Source organism: Mus pahari, chromosome 10 (assembly GCF_900095145.1).
Source record: "Mus pahari chromosome 10, PAHARI_EIJ_v1.1, whole genome shotgun sequence".
NCBI lineage: Eukaryota > Metazoa > Chordata > Mammalia > Rodentia > Muridae > Mus > Mus pahari.
The window spans coordinates 61,383,423-61,403,404 of NC_034599.1; the positions used below are offsets into that span (position 1 = coordinate 61,383,423).

At 34.4% G+C, this 19,982-nt stretch overlaps 1 protein-coding gene across 1 annotated transcript in view; it reads left to right on the top strand.

Annotated features, from left to right (window-relative positions):
* The window catches only part of Herc1 (HECT and RLD domain containing E3 ubiquitin protein ligase family member 1), a 160,319-nt gene that overhangs the window by 60,946 nt on the left and 79,391 nt on the right, over positions 1-19,982 (top strand). Inside the window, 7 exon segments of the mRNA XM_029543584.1 lie at positions 1,065-1,179; positions 1,269-1,389; positions 3,137-3,308; positions 6,702-7,014; positions 7,431-7,551; positions 9,505-9,556; positions 17,330-17,598. Coding sequence (XP_029399444.1) covers positions 1,065-1,179; positions 1,269-1,389; positions 3,137-3,308; positions 6,702-7,014; positions 7,431-7,551; positions 9,505-9,556; positions 17,330-17,598 — 1,163 coding nt within the window.

Below are 19,982 nucleotides of genomic sequence, written 5' to 3' on the forward strand. Positions count from 1 at the left end.
ATCTACTTTTGTGGCTTAAAATTATACCATATACATCTACATGTCATATACATACACACACACACATATATATGTATATGTGTATATATATGTATATATATGTATATGTGTATATATATATTTATATATTTATATATATATTTATATATATATATATATATATATATTTTCATATGTGTGTGTGTGTGGCCTAAGTGAATAGTTCATTCAGTTTTTAGGCTGCTTAATGGAAAATGTTCAAATCTTGACTTTGATTCCAGTTCTTTTCCTACAAAACTTGTGTGGTCTTACAATTGCACTATAACTTATTCACTTAAATTCTTGTTGGCTTCAAATTTTAACAGTACTTTCAGAGTTTATGCGGACTCTGACAACTTCTCACTACTTGAATTGTTCCTACCCATGTTTGACCACTCTTGTTGTTTACTGCAGTAATGAGTTCTGCTTTTTACTATCTGCTTTTACTATTCAAGAGGTAGAGCTTTTAAAATATAAGTCAGATCATGCCATTTCTGTGTTTAAAACTCTCTTTGCTACTCCCTAGTTTTTTTTAAAAGTCATGTAGACAAGTTATAGTCTAATTCCCCACCAGCTCTCTGATGTCATCTCCTAGCACTCTTGTACATGTACCTTTGTTCCAGCAATTCTGACCTCTTGAACCCTGGTTATCCTAATGATATTCTTTAACAATGAGGTTTCTTTCCTTGCTTCACTTAGCTCTCTGTTCAAATTAGAAAACTGATCAGAGCACCCTGTATGAAACAGTAATTATATAGCACAGTTCCCCAGTTCTTGCCCTGTGTTGTTTCTCTCCTTAGCCCTTGCCTGTCATATTCGTTTATGTCTTTTGCATCTCCATACCCCATACCAAGATTCAAATTCCATGAGATCAGAGTCATGGTTCAAAACTGTATCCACAGTATCTGAAACAGTATTTGTGCATTTGTTAAGTAGTTGTTCCAAATGCCAGTGAAATTCAGATGTTGGGAAACAAAAGCTATTAAAATTACCTCAGACCTGTTTTCTGAGTCCTTTTAAATGTCATTGTATCATTTTATTTTCAGATTGGGACAGTGCAACTTTAAGTAATGAGTCACTCTTGGACACTGTGTCTAGATTTGTTCTTGCAGCACTCCTCAAACACACAAACTTACTTAGTCAAGCATGTGGAGAAAGCCGGCAAGTAACTTAAAAACTATCCTCAGACAAATATTTGCTCTCATGATGTTAGAAACTAGGTAACTTTTCTATTTTGGTTCTTTATTTAGATACCAACCTGGTAAAAGCTTATCAGAAGTGTATCGTTGTGTATACAAAGTTCGAAGTCGTTTACTTGCTTGCAAGAACCTTGAACTTATTCAAACCAGGTCATCATCAAGAGACAGATGGGTAAAGTTGGAAATCAATTAATTTCTATGTTTTCTTGCAAGCTTGTCAGAGGTGGCCCCACAATTTATGAAAAACATGCCTCGATTGGTACGAATGTTCAAAACATGCTAGCATGTTTTCTAGTGGAAAGTATTGGAAGATTGGGGTTTATTTACCTCATTTTTATCAAATGCAATAGGGCCGCTAGGTAACAGCTTTCATAGATGATAGTTACAAACTGGCTTGTTCATACCATGGGTAATATTCTCCTTTTTTAAATTGATTAAGTTACATTAGAATTACCCTGTTTAACTTATAATGCCAGAAATTATCAGGGATATTACCAGATACTTAAGAATGATTAAAAAAATGCAGCAATCACACAAGAACTGAAAATTATGAAAAATTCTCAGTGTAGTAAAAGGTGAAAAAAGGCCAAGGTTATAAACAGTGCACCATTTCTGTAGTTATAGTTGTATACTCTGAAAGTGAAGATTGAGCCCACTAATTGAGGACGATCCAGGAGTAAATATGGGAACAAATAGGTGATTTTGAAAGGACTTGGTGGTTCTGACAGCACATCCCTGTAATTATAGAAATAAGCCTGTTCACAGTGCTTACTTTAAAACTTGGACACATCAGAGTTTTTGCTCTTTGTGATTTAGTTTCCTAAACATAAACAACAGACAAGATTTCAGCATGTACTGGCTTAATATTTATGGGTATGGATATTTGAGTGACCTTAAATGTTCACAAGAAGTACTAATTTATCATTTCTCAAGGCTCTAATTTGAAACTCATGTATATGAAAGTAAATATGTGACATATGGGCCTCAGTGCTAAGTATTTGTATATTGTAAAGTTTCTAAGTTAATAGAATATATCCTTTATTATGATTGTAATTGAAAGTTTTCATTTGTACTTTGTATTGAAATTTATGAGATGAATTATTTAGTTATGATATTTGAGACTTTTCTAAGTATAGCTGTTATGTAGCATGACCATTATGGGAAACTACATTAACATTGTTCTTACTAGATTTTGAACTTTTGGATTTTTGTGGGTGGGAAGGAGAGCAAAGTTTAATTTTAAAATGTACCATCTTAAATTTAGAATTATTGGTGATTCGGACTTAAAGTTAAGCTTTTTAAGCATATGTAAGGCTTTGAGTTTGAACCCTCATACTATTCCTGCAAGCATTTATTTGTACAGAGTAATAGCATAGATAACTTGAAGGGAACCATAGAATCAATGCTGGTCATAATGGCACATGCCTTTAATTCCAGCACTCAGAGGCAGAGGCAAGTGGTTCTTTGAGTTAAAGACTAGCCTGGCATACATTTTGAGTTCCAGCACAGCCTGGGCTGAATAGAGAGACCCTATCTCAAACCAACCAACCAACCAACCAACCAAAGAATATAACAAAAAAACCAAAACCAAGTAACAAAAATCACCTTTTGTGCTTGTATCATTTTGTAACTTACATTGCAGCTTTGTAGTTTATAGCCAAACACAAAGTAAAGGTGAATTAATTTATAGCATGACATTTCAGTGAAAATATCAGGCAAGAAAGAACATTTGTCTGTTTGTATATATGTGTATATAGTCTGTGTAATCTTTGCAAATTACCAGTGTATCATTTGTAAAGTTTATGTGTTATTATTGATATCGGCAGTATTTTCTAAGACATAAAAATTTAGGTTTCTTGAAAACTTTTTGAAGCTTTGAAAAAAATATAGTCAGTATAGTTTCCTGTTATTTCTTTAAGATCTCAGATAACCAAGACTCTGCAGATGTTGATCCTCAAGAACATTCCTTTACCCGGACCATTGATGAAGAAGCTGAAATGGAAGAGCTGGCTGAGAGAGACAGGGAGGATGGCCACCCAGAGCCAGAAGATGAGGAAGAAGAACGGGAACATGAAGTAATGACAGCTGGCAGTAAGTACATTCTTCTTCCTTGAGACGTGAGGATCCTGACGTTTTGTAGGAAAACAGAGAAAGAATGTCTATGTAATGCTTCTAAAATGTATCTGACACTGTACCAGGGATTTAAGTTTGCATTAGCCAACATTACAGGGGACTTTTGAACCCAGGGTAGTGTCACTCTAATGCCTTTGTATTGCATGTTCTTGTTTGAAAATCCCTCAGAGCATGTCAGTTTTCATCAGGCTGGAGACTTCTTTGTGGGGAATGAACCCCTTACTATGCCATTTAGGAATCCAAATTGTGTTTTATGTATAGAGCTTTCAAAATTGTAAATTTCAACTATACATTATTTCAGTAGGTATAAGAGATAAAAGCAGTGGTAGAACAATTGTATGAGAATAACTTTGGATGGGTGGATGAAACTTTTCATATTTTATATTCAAAACCTCCAGATAATTTTTAAAAAGTAGTTATTTACATGATTACAGATAATTATCAAAGCTTTTCAAATCTTTATCAGTATCTTAAATGATTTGGATATTTTACATTAACATGAATATTTAATTTGTAGCCTGCACTCAATTTTAACAGTATTTGTGTATGTTTTCAACTTATAAGGAGGTGGCACTGGGATTAAATTTAGGCTCTTAGAAATAAGGCAAGCACTATACTGTAGATCTATGTGCCTTAGCTTTATTATATATTTAACTGCTTTCTGTATACTTCTAAAAGCTATTTTGAGATGTCTCAAAGAAAACTAAAAATAATTTAAACAACAATAAAAAGATAAGGTAGAATAAAGGAATTCACAGATAGGGAGATTAACTAGTAGAATTTTACAAGCTAAAATGAGAACTTCCATAGCTAAATAAAAAATGAGTTCAAAAATTTCTGGAAAAGAGGTCAGAGAGAACAACATAGTAAACATAGTATTAGCTTTCCTTTACAATAAAACAAAACAAAACATAATAGTCATTTGGGGAATGGTAATGTACAATAAACTTGCTATAACATGTAAGCACCTTTGATGCATTGAGCATGGTGTCTGGAGTTTCGGGTGGAGTGATTCATAATTCTTATAGTAGTCTTAAAGTTCTTTTTTTTTTTTTTTAAAGTTTTTTTATTTATTATATGTAAGTACACTGTAGCTGTCTTCAGACACTCCAGAAGAGGGTGTCAGATCTTGTTACGGATGGTTATGAGCCACCATGTGGTTGCTGGGATTTGAACTCCAGACCTTCAGAAGAGCAGTCGGGTGCTCTTACCCACTGAGCCATCTCACCAGCCCAGTCTTAAAGTTCTAATAATGTTCCATTGTAAAGATAGGTGAATTGAGACTTAAGGAGACAGAATTATATACCTAAAGTCACAGTTAGTAACAACTTGAATTAGAACCAGTTCTGGAAATTCCAGTATCTGTTAGATGGATGACTTTTACTGCTTTCTACCTCTGGACTCTTGGAGTTTGTTGCTTTAATTTTACAGAAGTAAGGAACATTTTACAACATAATGAAAAATATCATATTCTCTAAATGTAAAGGTCCAGTAGTTCACAGGACAGCATGACTCAGTGGGTAAAGGTCATTCTGCCAAGCCTGGTAACCTGAATTTGATCTCTAGAATCCACATGATGGAAGGAGAGAACCCACTCCACACATGTTTGCCTCCCCAAATACATAAATAAAATAAATATTAAGAAATAAAGTTGTACACACTTTTCATTAGTAATTTCCATATTAACGGATGTATCTAATGTTTTGCCAACTTTTTTGCCTGCATTTCCCATTAAGAATACCACTTGTACTCTAGATTTGAGCAAATTTCTTTAGCTATTATAAAATATTCACCATTATAATAGCAGTCTCAGAACCTTGCTGATTCACTAGCATTTTATACTCGTGAGCAACATGGGCTGTGTCAGATGGATCCTTCATGATGATGGTGTTTTAACTGTGGAGGCAATCTTGCCCATCATAAGCAGTTTCAGTTTCAGCAAAGACATCAGTGGTTGCTTCTTTTTAATGTGTTTAAGATACAGTCAAGTTCAGGTGTTAGAAATTTTATAAACTCAGATAGATAGGGAGAAGCTTTTCATTATGCATAAGCTTAAATTTGTCTGTTTTCCTTGTAACCTGATATTTTTTTCCATACCAAGATTTTGAACATTTCAGAAATAAGCAAGTTTTTTGTTTTTGAAATGTAACCTAGAGATCAGTGGTTCTCAACCTGTGTATTGCCATCCCTTTTGGGGTATGTAAAACATAGGGGTCTTCTAAAATCATCCTATACATTATATATTTATATTATGATTTGTGACAATAACAAAATTATAGTTATAAAGTAGCAATGAAAATAATTTTATGGTTAGGAGTCACTACAATGTGTGGCGTTGTTGTATCATAGTATCAGGGTCACAGCATTAGGAAGGTTGAGAACCACTGACCTAAAGCCTTATATTGATCTTTAGAACCTGCTGGAGGATTTGTTAAAACATTGCTGGGCTCCATTTACAGAGATTCTGATTCAGAAAGTTGGGGTGGGTCTGATATTTGCATTTGCACAGTTGCACAAATAGAGCAGCTGCTGCTGGTCTTGAGACCTAACTCACTAGTAAAATTTGAAATCCTGGAGAAGGGGACCCAGTCTGTCATTCTTTAGTTGTTATGTGACTTTTTTTTACTAGATATAGGAATCTCATTAATACAAGAGCTGATTAACAAAAGCATAAAATTTTCATTAGGTTTATATGTACATGGGGATCCATGAATTTGAATTTGAAAAGAAATTACTAAAAGAAATTACTAAAGTTTGATGCTTTTATATTTTGTCAATAAAGAATGATTAATTTAAGAAATGACAGGACAGGTAGATACCTAGAATTGGGGAAAATTCCAAGGATGTTATAAGGAAATCTGGGAAGCAGGGCAGATGATCATTTTAGAGAGTTTGCTTAGCCTGACTTGGCAGCCCCATTAGCAGTCTGAGAATTGAAGCTATTTTCTAGCTGTCATCCTCAAAGGATATATCCTCTCAAAACAGTCTACATGACTTGGTTCATGGAGGAAAAGGCAGGCCAAATGGCCCTTTCCAAAGTCACAGATCTCATGTGATTACACCTAAGTCAGTTTACCAATTTGACATGTTTTAAGATGGCACAACTCTCTTTTAAGGTGGAACCATCCAAATCCAGATTCTATGAGGTATACACACATTCCCTATTGCAATTTTTATAAAAAGTATGACATTTACTGTAACTTTCTTACTCTGCTATATTTCTTGTCTAAAAACTGATTTTTCCCTGTTTCACTAAGTTTTGGTTCAAACTTTTTGACTATTTTCATTGTTATTTTCTTTGCTTTTCTCCCCCCATGTGTTAAGACCTTGTTTTTGTGTTGCATGTTACAGAAATCTTTCAGTGTTTCCTCTCAGCCCGAGAAGTAGCTCGTAGCCGAGACCGAGATAGAATGAACAGTGGGGCAGGGTCTGGGGTCCGAGCTGAGGACCCACCTCCACAGTCTCAGCAAGAACGACGGGTCAGCACAGACCTTCCTGAGGGGCAGGATGTGTACACTGCTGCCTGCAACTCTGTGATCCACCGCTGTGCGCTCCTAATATTAGGAGTAAGTCCTGTGATTGATGAGCTTCAGAAGCGGAGGGAAGAAGGGCAGTTACAGCAGCCTTCTGTGAGTGCCTCTGAAGGCACTGGACTTATGACCAGGTGGGCCTGACTGGAAACTGAAAATGCTGTTCTCTCCCCTGTGGTACTTCTTACAGTTTCTGTTTGGTAGTGTCAAAGACAGAGGAAGAAATACAAGTTGACGAGAATGAATAGAAAATAAACAGTAGTGCTGGTTCAGCCTGGAATGTGAATTCTGGTTCCATGAGGAGGAATTTTTCCATACATATAAACAGCCACAGTTAACAAACATCCAAAAATTACTCATATCTTTCTGTAATATAACCGTATAAAAATATTTGATGTAATTCCAAAGGGCTTTATTATATGAGCCAAGCTTTCTATGGGCAGACATAATGATTTCACTGTGCTTTGTCTTCGTGTTGCTAGTTCCATTCAGTTTTATGTTCACTAACAGTCTCCAATCAAAAAAACTTTTCTTTGTTTATGTGAGACAGGAGTGAAAGTCTCACTGCTGAGAGCCGCCTAGTTCATGCAAGTCCAAGTTACAGACTAATCAAATCAAGGAGTGAATCTGATTTGTCTCAGCCTGAATCAGATGAAGAGGGTTATGCACTGGTAGGTATATCTAAAGAAGGACTCTTGCTTTCAAGCTATATATAAAGTTTTTGGGTTGAGTTGTTTATACTTGTTTTAGGCATATCCAAACTTGAAAGATTTATGATAGAAGTAATATAGCTATATTACACTTGTCAATGGTTTTGGTCTTCAGTCCTGGCTTATTCCTGAGGTCCTGATTCGTAGATTTAACTCTTGCTTAGACTACTGGATGAGTCTACCCCAATCTTAGCTCATATAACAGTGGTTTCTTCTGTCTCTTGTAACTTCTTCTCTTGTACTCTGTTTTATTAGGTGGTAACCCATTATTCTTATATGTCTAGTAGTACCCTTAGGTTGTTAGTGAATGAAATAGAAGTTCGTTTCAAATAAACAAAGGTAACTAGTTTAGTGATAAATCTTTGAGCCTTCTTTTGTAACATCTATTTTATAATGAATTATCTACTCTGTCTTAGTGAACCAAAAATACCGAATCGTATTTGATTGACATTCGTTGAATTATTTGAGTTCAGATTGTCATTCTTATCAGTATTTTGTGGCTTATTCTTAATGCTATTACCTAGCTTCTTCAGAACTAAAAGGATTTAGCATATAGCAAATACTTTACAAACGGATAATCTACATGAATGAATACTGAAAAAAGACTAGACAAAAAGGTAAAGCTCCATTAAGATTTTTGCATTACTATCAATTCTTTTAAGTAGAAAGGAGCCACCATGCAGAAAAATATATTGTAGGGCTGGTGAGATATCTCAGCGGGCAAGAACACTGACTGCTCTTCTGAAGGTCCTGAGTTCAAATCCCAGCAACCACATGGTGGCTCACAACCACCCATGATGAGATCTGATGCTCTCTTCTGGTGCGTCTGAAGACAACTACAGTGTACTGATCTATAATAATAAAGAAATCTTTATATATATAGTAAAATTTAGTGTCTAAAAGATAAAGACAACTCAGTTAAAGAGAAATAGCTATTTCTGTTTTTGAGGTGAGATTAATTTCTTCTTACACATGTGATGAAAACATTTTATATCACAGTCTTTGGGAGACTAGTTGGATGATTTGGTTTATTCAGCATAAAATGGCCTGAGACCTAGCACTTTTGATTGATGTGTATGTATGGACAGATAAAACAATATATATTTACCTATACGTGGGTACATTTGTATGTGTTTATATTTGCAATAGGTGAAGGCTTTCTACAATATTTATCAAATGATCCTCTTCCATAGTCTTATTTGTCACACATTCTTTTGTTTGTGTGAAACCCTGTTAAAGTACAATTGAAATCGCCATAATGTTAAATACATGATCTTAAGTTAACTTAGTGTGGTTTATGTATAATTGGTTGTGCATATGGACAGTTGAGAGTAGACAGTTTATACCCCCCACCACCTAATACATAGAGAATAAACTTCTCTTTTTCTGGAAGCATTTACTCTATTAAGCTGTTTGCAGTTTCATCAGTTGGAAAGTATTTTGGAATGCCAGTAGAGTCTTAGAACTGTGTAACTTGCTTTGTTAGACTATTTGTCAGATGCCCTCTAAATTCCCAGGGAAGGCTAGTGCAAAGTTTGAAAAGAAAGGAAAATAAAGACAGAAAAATAGTAATTTTGGTAACTAGGACATTATTGCAGTAGTTTTAGGTATTTGAAGTATTATTGTCATTCTGTCACTGGAAGAGGAGCATAAAGACAGTAGAAGGGTAGCAGCAGCACGTACAGCCAATCGCTCTTCCATTGTGGGAATTAATGCCTGCGCTTGTTTAAGATCTGTGACGGTATGTGCATGTGCACTTTTATAGTTGTTGTCACTGGGTGTGTTGTTGGTAAAAGACTATTGGTGAAAAAAATAGGACATTACTATAACTATGTGTGTTATTTTAATGCTTTATTAAACATCAATAATAAAACTCTTAACACCTAAACTTTTTTTTTTTTAAACTTGTTATAGAGTGGCCGACGAAATGTTGACTTTGATTTGGCATCATCTCATAGGAAGAGAGGTAAAACCAGCTTAAATTAAGTAGCTGTTTTTCTGTCTGATATATTTAAATCTAATTGTCACTGGGATATCATTGCCAAAAGCACTTGAGAGTATTTTATTAGAAAAATTAAAAGGAAGTTAATTTTCTCTACAATGCACTTATATTTAAAATCTGGGAATGCATGTGAGTTAATAATTAGTTGTTTTTTTTCCTGTGTTTTGTTTAAAAAGCACTTTTGAAAAATATTATAGAATTCCAGAAATGTTGCCTTCTTTTTTGGGAGGTTATGTGTGTAGTTTTCTATGCTCTGGCTCACTAATTGAGTTGCCTAATATACACATACATACACCTTCAAATAAAACTTTCTATATCACCCTCCCCAATTTGTTCTCTTATTATATGGTATGCATTTTTATTGTATTACCAGGAGTCTTTTCTTAGTAGCTCTTTCTTAATGTGTATCAGTTAACACATAAGCAAATGGGGGAAAAGAGCAGTGGCTTTAGATAATATAAATCCAAGGGTAACTGAAAACACTCTTAAATATTAATATTCTCTTATTAACTAACACTTTCATTTAAAACCATGTATATAATAGTTTTATAAAAATATAAAATGTTAAGAATTTCTACTGGTGGCTGTTTTCTAAAAGCTTGTGAAGAAAATTTGTTTCTATGATATCAAACTTCTATTCTTCAACATGAAACCCTTTCTTGGTGTTTTAGGCTTTTCCACATATGTAAAAAGAACCAAAACCGAACAAAACCCCAGAAACAAAGAAGAGAAGATAAGGAATGTGGGAAAGGAACATCATAGGTCATATGATTTTTAAAAATTATACACATACACACACACACACACTTAGAAGAAGAAACATTGTTACTCTTGAAGAATAAAATTTACTGTAATATATTAGGACTATTAAGGTCCAGAACTGTCTTTATTGAAGGATCTTGAAATTAAAATGTATCCAAGATTCTGGGTTTTTTCAAAATAAAAGAAAATTCAATATTATAAAGGTATTTTATTTATTTTAAATATAGTATTCTATTACAATTTTATATTTTATGATTTATAATATATAAAATTATTATAAAATATATTAATATATTATAAAGTATACATTCTATTTAAAGTACTTTGGAAACTGACAGTTCATTTGATTTAACAATCAAGTTTTTGGAACATAACTTACTTTTCTAGCTTGTTTAGCTAAGGTGAATATTGTTAGATGTTCCATTTAAATTTGAGTATGATGGTGCATGTCTGTTATCACAGCACTCAGCAGTGGTAGTCAGAGTGCTAGGGAACTATGTATTTATTGATTCCAGGAAGTGAGCAGCTGTGGACTTGCTGAGGAGCAGAGGGGAGCTAGTTTGAGACCTTGCTAGTGTAGCATTCTAGCATAGCTGTATGTGTAAGTGGTAGTCCATTGGCTATAGTTACTTTTTTTTTTTTAACAGCTTTTTATAGTGATCTTGAAGTATTTATTTGATATTTAATTCCTAATCATGCCAGTATGATACAAAGAAGTATCTTTTAAATAAAGGAAAAGAGTAGTATGTTTATCTTCAAATAGTACAGAAGTCCATATTTTAATTATGAATCAGTGTATTAAAATTATAACCTAGAATTGTTGCCTATATTTTTTCAAAACTTTTATCCTAAAACTATGTGTAAAACTATCCTATAGCTTTAGCTCTATATAGCGCTAAATAGCTAAATCAAGCAATTAATCTTAGATTGATGGATGGACAAACCATCTTCCTTAAAAGTCTCAAGATTGTACTAACACCCCCCTATTTTCTTGTTGGAAAATTCTGTTTTGTTGTTGTTTTTAAATCAGAAAAGCATATAGAGACCTTTATGGAATTTTTTTTTTGTAACTACTCATTTGGGAAATTATAATATGGAGGCAAAGTGATTTGAAATTTCATCAAATCACAATGTGATAACAATGTAATGTGGTAACAATTTATCGTTCCCATGGAATAAATTTACTCTATTTTATTCCTAGGGATTACAATAAAGTTAACTAAAAAGAAGAAGAATTACTATTTTAGGAATGTTATCCAAAATAATTACTTTTCTGTCTCAGAATCCTAGACTTTAATACATAATAAAAATGCATATTTCACAGATTATATTTTATTTATTGTAATAGAAGCCTTTCTTCAAAGACACTAAAAGCACAGTGTAAGAGTGTCTGGAGTGACGCCTCAGTGGTTAGCATATACTGCTCTTGGAGAGGATGACAGTTGAGTTCCTGTCAGCCATATCAGGTTGCTTACAGTGTAACTCCAGGTCCACAGGATGGCATATTCTCATAGATCACTAGTTTCAGGAGTGAAGCTGTGTAGACAGACTTGGTTTCAAAACAAACAACAACAACAACAACAAAATAATCACTGGTATTCATGTGCACAGATCTCACCCAATAAACAGATACTTTGAAATATATCTTTAAAATGTATAAAGACATTTGATACATTTTCTAAATTTTTACAATTATTATATATTTAATGATTAGCCTTGGTCCACACACTAGAGGAAGTGTTTGTTTATTTGCTTTTAAATGGTACTGTAGTATTTCTTATTCATTTGTCAAACTGAATCAGATTTCATTAACTTTAAAATGCATATCTTGTCTGGGACAGTTCAACTGTCTAAGTATGAGAAGTGTTTTGACAAACTGTTGTGAAACTGTGACCTGTACCCTGGAGAACAAACAAATGTCTAGCCAAAGAGGGTTATTTTATATGCATATTTACTCATTTATACTATTTGAGGAGGAAATCCAAAAATATTCTCTTAAATAGCTTTTCCATTTTTTTGGTCTTAGTGAAAGTCAGATAAGAGGAAAAAGAGAAATAATAGTTTTAATTATACCTTGTTTATTAAAATTAAATGTGTGAATAAATGATAATTAGTGGTCAGTGTATATTGAATGTCTCTTTTTTAAAAAGCTCCTTGAAAGAGTTAATCATCTGTATTTCACTCATTCTTTGACATTGAGGATATTAAGATTCATGATAATGAAACATGATTGTTCTTTTTAAAACCCTTAATTCTGGCTAATGTTTCACTGTAATCTAAGCAAACGTGGAAGGTGCAAAGCAATGGGAGCATATAACCTTTAGCCAGACCATCTTGTTCATCTTTTCAGAGATGTTAATGTTAAATTCTAGGCTAGAAGTTTCTATAGCAACAGCTGTTTGGTGGGAGCTGGAGGGGTGGTGGTGATGCAAGAAAGGTTGATTGACTCCAAGAACTGCACACATGGGTGCCATAGCAAGACCCAGGAAACAAAGGAAAACAAAAAAGTTAAATTCTAAAGTTAAAAACAACCTATACATTTTATTAAAAAGAAATAGATGAAGCAAGTTCTTCAGGGACAAAGTGAAGTTTATATTCAGAAGCTTATAAACAGCTCATTATCACCGAACATTATTTTAAGTGCTTCACAAATATGAACTCATTTATAAGTTTATCAAATTCTCAACAAAATTTACCAAAAACTGTTGACATTTTGGTATTTTGACACATACTTAAAGATTTTCTGTGATTGTGCAGATTGAGCTAATTATTTACAGAAAGATAATACCTTTTACCAGTGCTTGCTATTTCTTGTGTAATCTGAAGCTGTTACAGTGAAAGTGGTAGCTAGAATCTCAGTAATTTAAGAAGCGGTAGCAGAATCCGTATTAGGTAAACTTTATTGGTTAAAGTGTAGTTTGAGTTCCTCTCTGAGGCCTTTGTCAATGTTCTTAGAATTTTATTGCTGAAGTAATGCTGGAAACATTCATCAATATGTGTTTTATGATGTAACAAATTGGGTGAAATGCTATTTTATTTGTGCATTTCAAGTTACATAAAGAATATAAATGTTATCTCCTGTATCAAATTTCTTCTTTTGTCTTCTGATTCTCATGTGGTAGGGTATTTACTCCTTTTTGGTCACTTGAGCCCCAGAAAAAAGAAGAGCTTCAAGCAAGTACATGATGGCATGTTTAAATTTTTTCCCCTTTTAGCTTGCCTACATATTTTATGGTTTATAAAGTATGTATTGCAGCTCAGCCATGTTCATTTTGAAAATTCCATTTAAGAACCAGAGTTTGTAAGAACAAGTAAACAGTCACAAAGTCTTGCTGAACTGTTCCTTTAGTTGTCACCTCTGAGATAGTAAGTAGTAAGCATTGACCTTCATAGCTACTGAGGTGTAGAAGCCTTCCCCTTTTAGCTTGTTTACTTAGTTTGAGATTAAAAAAAAAGAATTAAAAAATAGATTTTTTTAAAAGTAAAATTCTGTCTCTCATTTCTCTGTGTTTTAAATTTTTTGCCTCCACTGTTTTGTTTTGAGACTTCTCTCACTATGTGGCTGGCTTGGACCACAGGTAGATCAGGCTGGCCTTGAACTGACAGAGAGCCTCCTTTCTCTGCTTCCTGAGTACTGAGATTAAAGGTGTGCACCATGCCCCTTCTTTTTTTCCTGATTTTATGTTTTATTCATAAGGAGTTTATTTGAATCATATACCCAATAATTTTATCCTTTAAGGTTTTTCAAATTACATCTAGTAGGGCCAAGTCTGACCTTTCTCTATTTTTGTAAATTGAAATAAAGCTGTACTCATTTGTTTATCGACTATCTGTCTGTTTTCTTATTCTAATATCAGAATTGAGCAATTGTGGCGGAGACCTATGGACCACTGGACTGTTTACTATGTGACACATGTCAGAAAAAGTTTGCTGACGCCTGCTTTCAAAGGGATTTAGTTTGGGCATGTCTAGTAATTCCATGGAATATTTCTCTTTATATAAAGGCAGTTCACTATTGGTAGATTAGTGATTGAGCCTTTATATAATTAACCAAGCAGTTGAAATTTCCATAGATCTGTGTACTTTGAGTTGTTAAATAACAGGAATTTATGAATCTACTTCACCTAGAATTAAGGAACCAATGTTGCTAATTTGGGAAATTCATCTTTCTGAACCTCTGTGTCCTCAGTTGAAATAGATAGGTCTCTTTCATTTCTGTGGTTCTAACACTGGACAGTAGATATTAGGGATTTGTTCTGAAAAGTAACTTGTATGTGTTAAAAGAAAAAGACTGTTGTATTCTGAAATTTTGCTATTAAGTAAAATAGTGCAATGAACTAAAACCTGACATTCGTTGGTTAAGTCATATACAGCCCTTCAATTTGAACAGCTTAAGAAAATGAGAAATGGGTGTCTTTGTTTACATTTCTTCTGTATTTAAAAAAAAACACTTTAACATACTATATACCCATGGATATTACTTTTTTCTAAATTATATGAAAGGTGTACCTACAAATAGGAATTTTTTCATATTATTTTCATCTCCATAAAACTGAAAATTAAAGATTTTCCCCCTCCATTGGAGATGGAATTCAGAATTTTATGTGCATACTAGGCAAGCTTTCTACTGTGGAACTGTATCTCTAGTCCTGGACCTCTTATTAGAAAGAGTTCTTGGGGCTTTGGAAATGATTCAGTGGATAAAGTACTTGTGAAAACCTGAGGTCAGGTCTTGAGAACTCACATAAGTATCTGTGTGCTTATAATCCCTTTATGGCAAGAAGGAAGGGAAGATGGATATACCTCGAGCTTATGGGCCAGCTGGTATACATAGAAGCAAAAACCAAGGTATCCTATCTCAAACAAAGTTGAAGGCAAGGGACAGACAGCCAACATTGTCCTAACCATGTATATTATATACCCATTACCACCCCCCCAACTCATATACAAACACACACACACACACACACACACACACACACACACACACACACACACACCACCACTACCACCACCCCCAGAAGCTTTTGAGAAAAGAATATTTCATGAAAATATAAAATGTCCTTAAAAGGTAATAATTCTTTGGTATATGAATTATTTTCATTAAGATAGTTAATAGTTCATAATATTAGTTCCCTATTAAGAATTTCCATGTATGATTTTAAAGCCCTGAGGTTTAACTGGCACCAGTATAATAGTAAAAAAATGAAAGACTGTATGCTCAGTATTGTAGTAGAATTTCTTCCTCTGTGGCCACTAATGTGTAAGTAGTGATCTTTCCAAACCTTTCTGTCTGGTATAATTTAACAAGTACAGTTTTTTTTTTAAACATATGTATTTTTGTTGGGTACCTTAAAATTAATTCCTAATACAGAAAGTTGGTATGTTTACATGATACGATATCAACATGGCCAAACAGATGAAACCTGGCTATATATAGTTATTTGGATTTATGTTGGCAATATTATATTGCATAAAAAGGATATATTTAAAATGTTTATATAATACTTTCTTTAGATTGTAAAATATGGCTAAAACTGGGGCTGTGTGGATGAATCTGAGTTCTTGCTATGCAAGTGTAAGGGCTGGAGTTTGGATCTCCAGAACTACCTGCAGGTCAGTTGGGTTAAGTAGTCCACCTATAACCCCATCACAAGGGAGGCAGAGATAGGGGAATCCTCAGAGCAAGCTAAAACAGTGAGTGGTAAACATGTTAATGGAGAATAATCCAGGAAGACACCCTAAGTCAAACTTTATCCAGGTGCATAAACACTCATGAGCATCTTAAAACACACAGGTATTTATATCCCCACATACATGCACAATACATGCCTATGCAAAATAATCACCACAATTAAAGATTGTCCATCTTTAGAGTGAATGTAAGACAAAATTTGATAGCAGTAAAAGGAAGAGAATGATAAGCCTAAGTTTCAGACTAGTAAAAATTTAGGTAGAAAACTAATTGATGCAAGTTTTTGTCAATTTTATATTTATATTCAATAATAATATAAATATATAAATACAAAAGCAGGCCAAATATAGAACAATGATGAGAAGGTTTATTATGAAGCAAACTTAGTTCCCTAAGAATGTTTAAAGAAAAAGTATATGAATTGGATATGGATATATTTTACTTAAAGCTAAACTTGGCTTGTAACTTAGAAAGTTATTTTTGTATTCTAATATGGTAGGATTTGATATTTAAAGGTTTAACCTAAAAATACTCATCAACAAGCTAATAATACTTAGCTATTACTGCTGCTAATACAAACTGCTGATAATACCATTACTATTTTAGAATGGATACTACTTTTTTGTGAAACTTTGCTTCCTTTATATCGGAGCTTAACAACCTGAGGTAAATAAATATGCACATGACAGGTAGTAAGTGAAACTTAAAAGTGGTGTTTATGTCTCCTTTTTGTAAGTTTACTTGCCCTTGTATAGCCATTCTTGCTATATTTCATTGAAGATATGTAGACATTTTGTGCAGTTGTGACTTCCCTTTACAATGATGTTTAGTCAGATGAAATCCTTTTTTCATTGGCTTTTACCAGTAGAGTTCGAAGTGCCCATTTTGTTGTTGCTCCTGAGTAATAAGTGTTTTAATACTTCAGAGCCTTTTTGATTAAGCACTTACAGAGCAGCTTCTGCCTTTATTTTCTTGTGGTAGCTAGCGTGTTACCAGAGCACTCACATGGACACTGATAAATCAACAAGGCTTTCTCTTTAGTTTCTTTCATTGCTCTTAACTTTTGTTTGTTTATTTTTGTTCATTTGTTCTTTTTCTTTTTAAACCAAAGCATTTTGTCCAGATTCACTTAATGCATGCATGTGTTCAAACATGAGTATCCATTTCTCACTACTTGGTATGATAGTAGCGCTCAGCCTTCATCTAGTTTAAGAATATGTTCTCTTCTCTACTTGATTGCTGTTGATGTATGATTTTTTTTAACCCCTATTTTCATGTAGGTCCTGTGCATAGTCAATTAGAATCTCTGAGTGACTCTTGGACTCGCCTGAAACATACCAGAGATTGGTTCTACAACTCCTCTTACTCCTTTGAGTCTGATTTTGACCTTACCAAGTCTTTGGGAGTTCACACATTGATTGAAAATGTTGTAAGTTTTGTGAGTGGAGATGTGGGGAATGCTCCAGGTTTCAAGGAGCCGGAAGAAAGTATGTCTACAAGTCCCCAGGCCTCCATCATTGCAATGGAGCAGCAACAGCTAAGGGCAGAGGTAAGTTGTTGATATTTATTATTCATAAGCAACTCTGGAAACCAAAAGTGAACCACTAAATGTATAATTCCATGAAAAGCTTTGCCCTCCCCTCCCCTCCCCTCCCCTCCCCTCCCCTCCCCTCCCCAAGTGTGCATGTGTGATACAGTGTGTGTAGATGAGTGGAGTCTAGAGGTTAGTTTGGGTGTCCTCCTTTATAGTACATGTGCCACAGAGTTTTGAGGACATCTTGTAGGAGTCATTTCTCACCTTCTACCATGTGGGTTCTAGTGATGGAACTCTATCCTTCAGTCTCAGCAGCAAATACCTTTTTCTACTGAACCTTGTTGTTGTTGTTATTATTATTATTTTGAGGCAAGATACCTTCTGAATCTGGGTTGTGGATAGACTGTACCTCACTTCCACCTCCAGCACTGGGGTTACAGAGATGCTGGCAGGCTTAGCTTTTATATGGGTGCTGGGATTCCAAATTCAGGTCTTTGTGCTTGTGCAGTAAGTATTTTACCTGCTGGGCTGTCTCCTTTTCCCCTACTTGAGCTTTTAACATTCTTTTCTTTGTTTGTTTATGTTTTTATTTGTTTGTTTGGTTTTGTTTTTTAGAGATGGGGTTTCTCTTTGTTTAGCCCTGCCTGTCCTACAGCGCACTCTATAGACCAGGCTGGCCTTAAACTGAGAGATTCACCTGCCTCTGCCTTCCTGATTGCTGGAATTGAAGGCATGCACCCAACTTGACATCCTTTTCTTAATGAAAGCAACACAACAGTGTTTGAAACAGATAAAAAGTACATTTTAAAGTTTTTATCTCTTAGAACAAAATGTCATCAGTCGTCCCTCTGCTAGAAGCGAGGTTGAAATTGGATCCCTCCCATACCCTCCATTCTGCACTGTTTATCTCTGCATTAAAAGGATGCCACAGGGATTGCTGTGAGTTTGAGGCTAGTCTAGGCTATATAATCTATGCCAGCCCAGCTAGGGCTACATAGGAGAAACCCTATCACAAAAGCAAGGAAAAGAAAAGAAAGTAGGAATGAAACATTAGTGATTAAATACCCACAATAATGATTGCTGCAGTAAAGACCCAAAGATGAGTAAAGACATCCATGAGAAAACTAGGGTACCCAGGAGGTTTGCATAGTCACAGAATAAACCCCAAATATTAATGACTTTTAATCTGACCACAGATCCTTCGATATTCCTTCCTCTAATAGAAATTAAAATTTTCACCTTTGTTAATGGGTTGTACTTAGTTACTTCTAGTAGGTATATGAAAGAGAAAAAAAAGGAATGACATTAGAAATCTGGCAGATAGATCTTTAAGCAGTCACAATGAATATTACTATTCCTCATGTGGATATCATGTATCCTTGACATAATATGACAGTACTGAACTCTGTAGCTGTTTTATCCAAGTCTCTAGCTCTATTCTAATTGTGAGAAAGGGACTGGGGAGCAAATCCGAATTCAGGAGCTTCCTATAAGTTACTTCTTTATAAGGAACAAAGACTACTTACACTTCATGGTCATGAAAGATGAATCTGAATATATATACATACATACATACATATACATACATATATATATATATATATATATATATATATATATACATATATACATACATACACACACACACACACACACACACTATTACAGATTAATGCAGTCCTGTCTCAGGGCTTCTTGAGCAATTTCCATTCATGATTTTTTTTCTTTTTGCCTGAAAAACTTTTATTCAGTCCTCAGTATATAGCTATATGGAATAGATATGCAAATCATTTACTGAGAAATGCTAAAGAAATATCTTTTAGCACAACTTTTTGTATCACTTGTTAAAGAGGAAAGAGGATTGTATACTAATAAGAGGTATCTGTGTATGAGTATGTGAGCCCAGTCATGTAGTTGTGGAGACCCGTGCAATGTGTCAGGTATCGTAGTCTATTGCCCTCTACTTTATTGTCCACTGAACCTCTCTTCTTTCTATGCTAGCTAACCAGTAAGCACTTAGGGTTCACCTGTTGCTGATTTCCCAGAGTTTGGGTTACAGACTCATGCTGCAAGGCTTGCTTTTTAAATGGGTGTTGGGATTAAAACTCACCTCATCATGTATACAGAGCAAACACTTGCCCATCATACTATTTTCCTAGTCCTGAGGTTTACTTTTTAATCCAAATTTTACTCATCTTTACCGCAGTAATCATTACTGTGGGAATCTAACCTAAATTGAGATACAGTCTTTTGTTCTTTTCTCTCTATTTTCACTCCTTCCCTATTTCCTCTTGAAAAAAGTGTCCCTGTATAGCTCAGGCTGACCTGATCTAATCTGGAGCCAGAGAGATGGCTCATTGATTAAGAACATCATCCCATCCCTCCAATCTGGAATAACA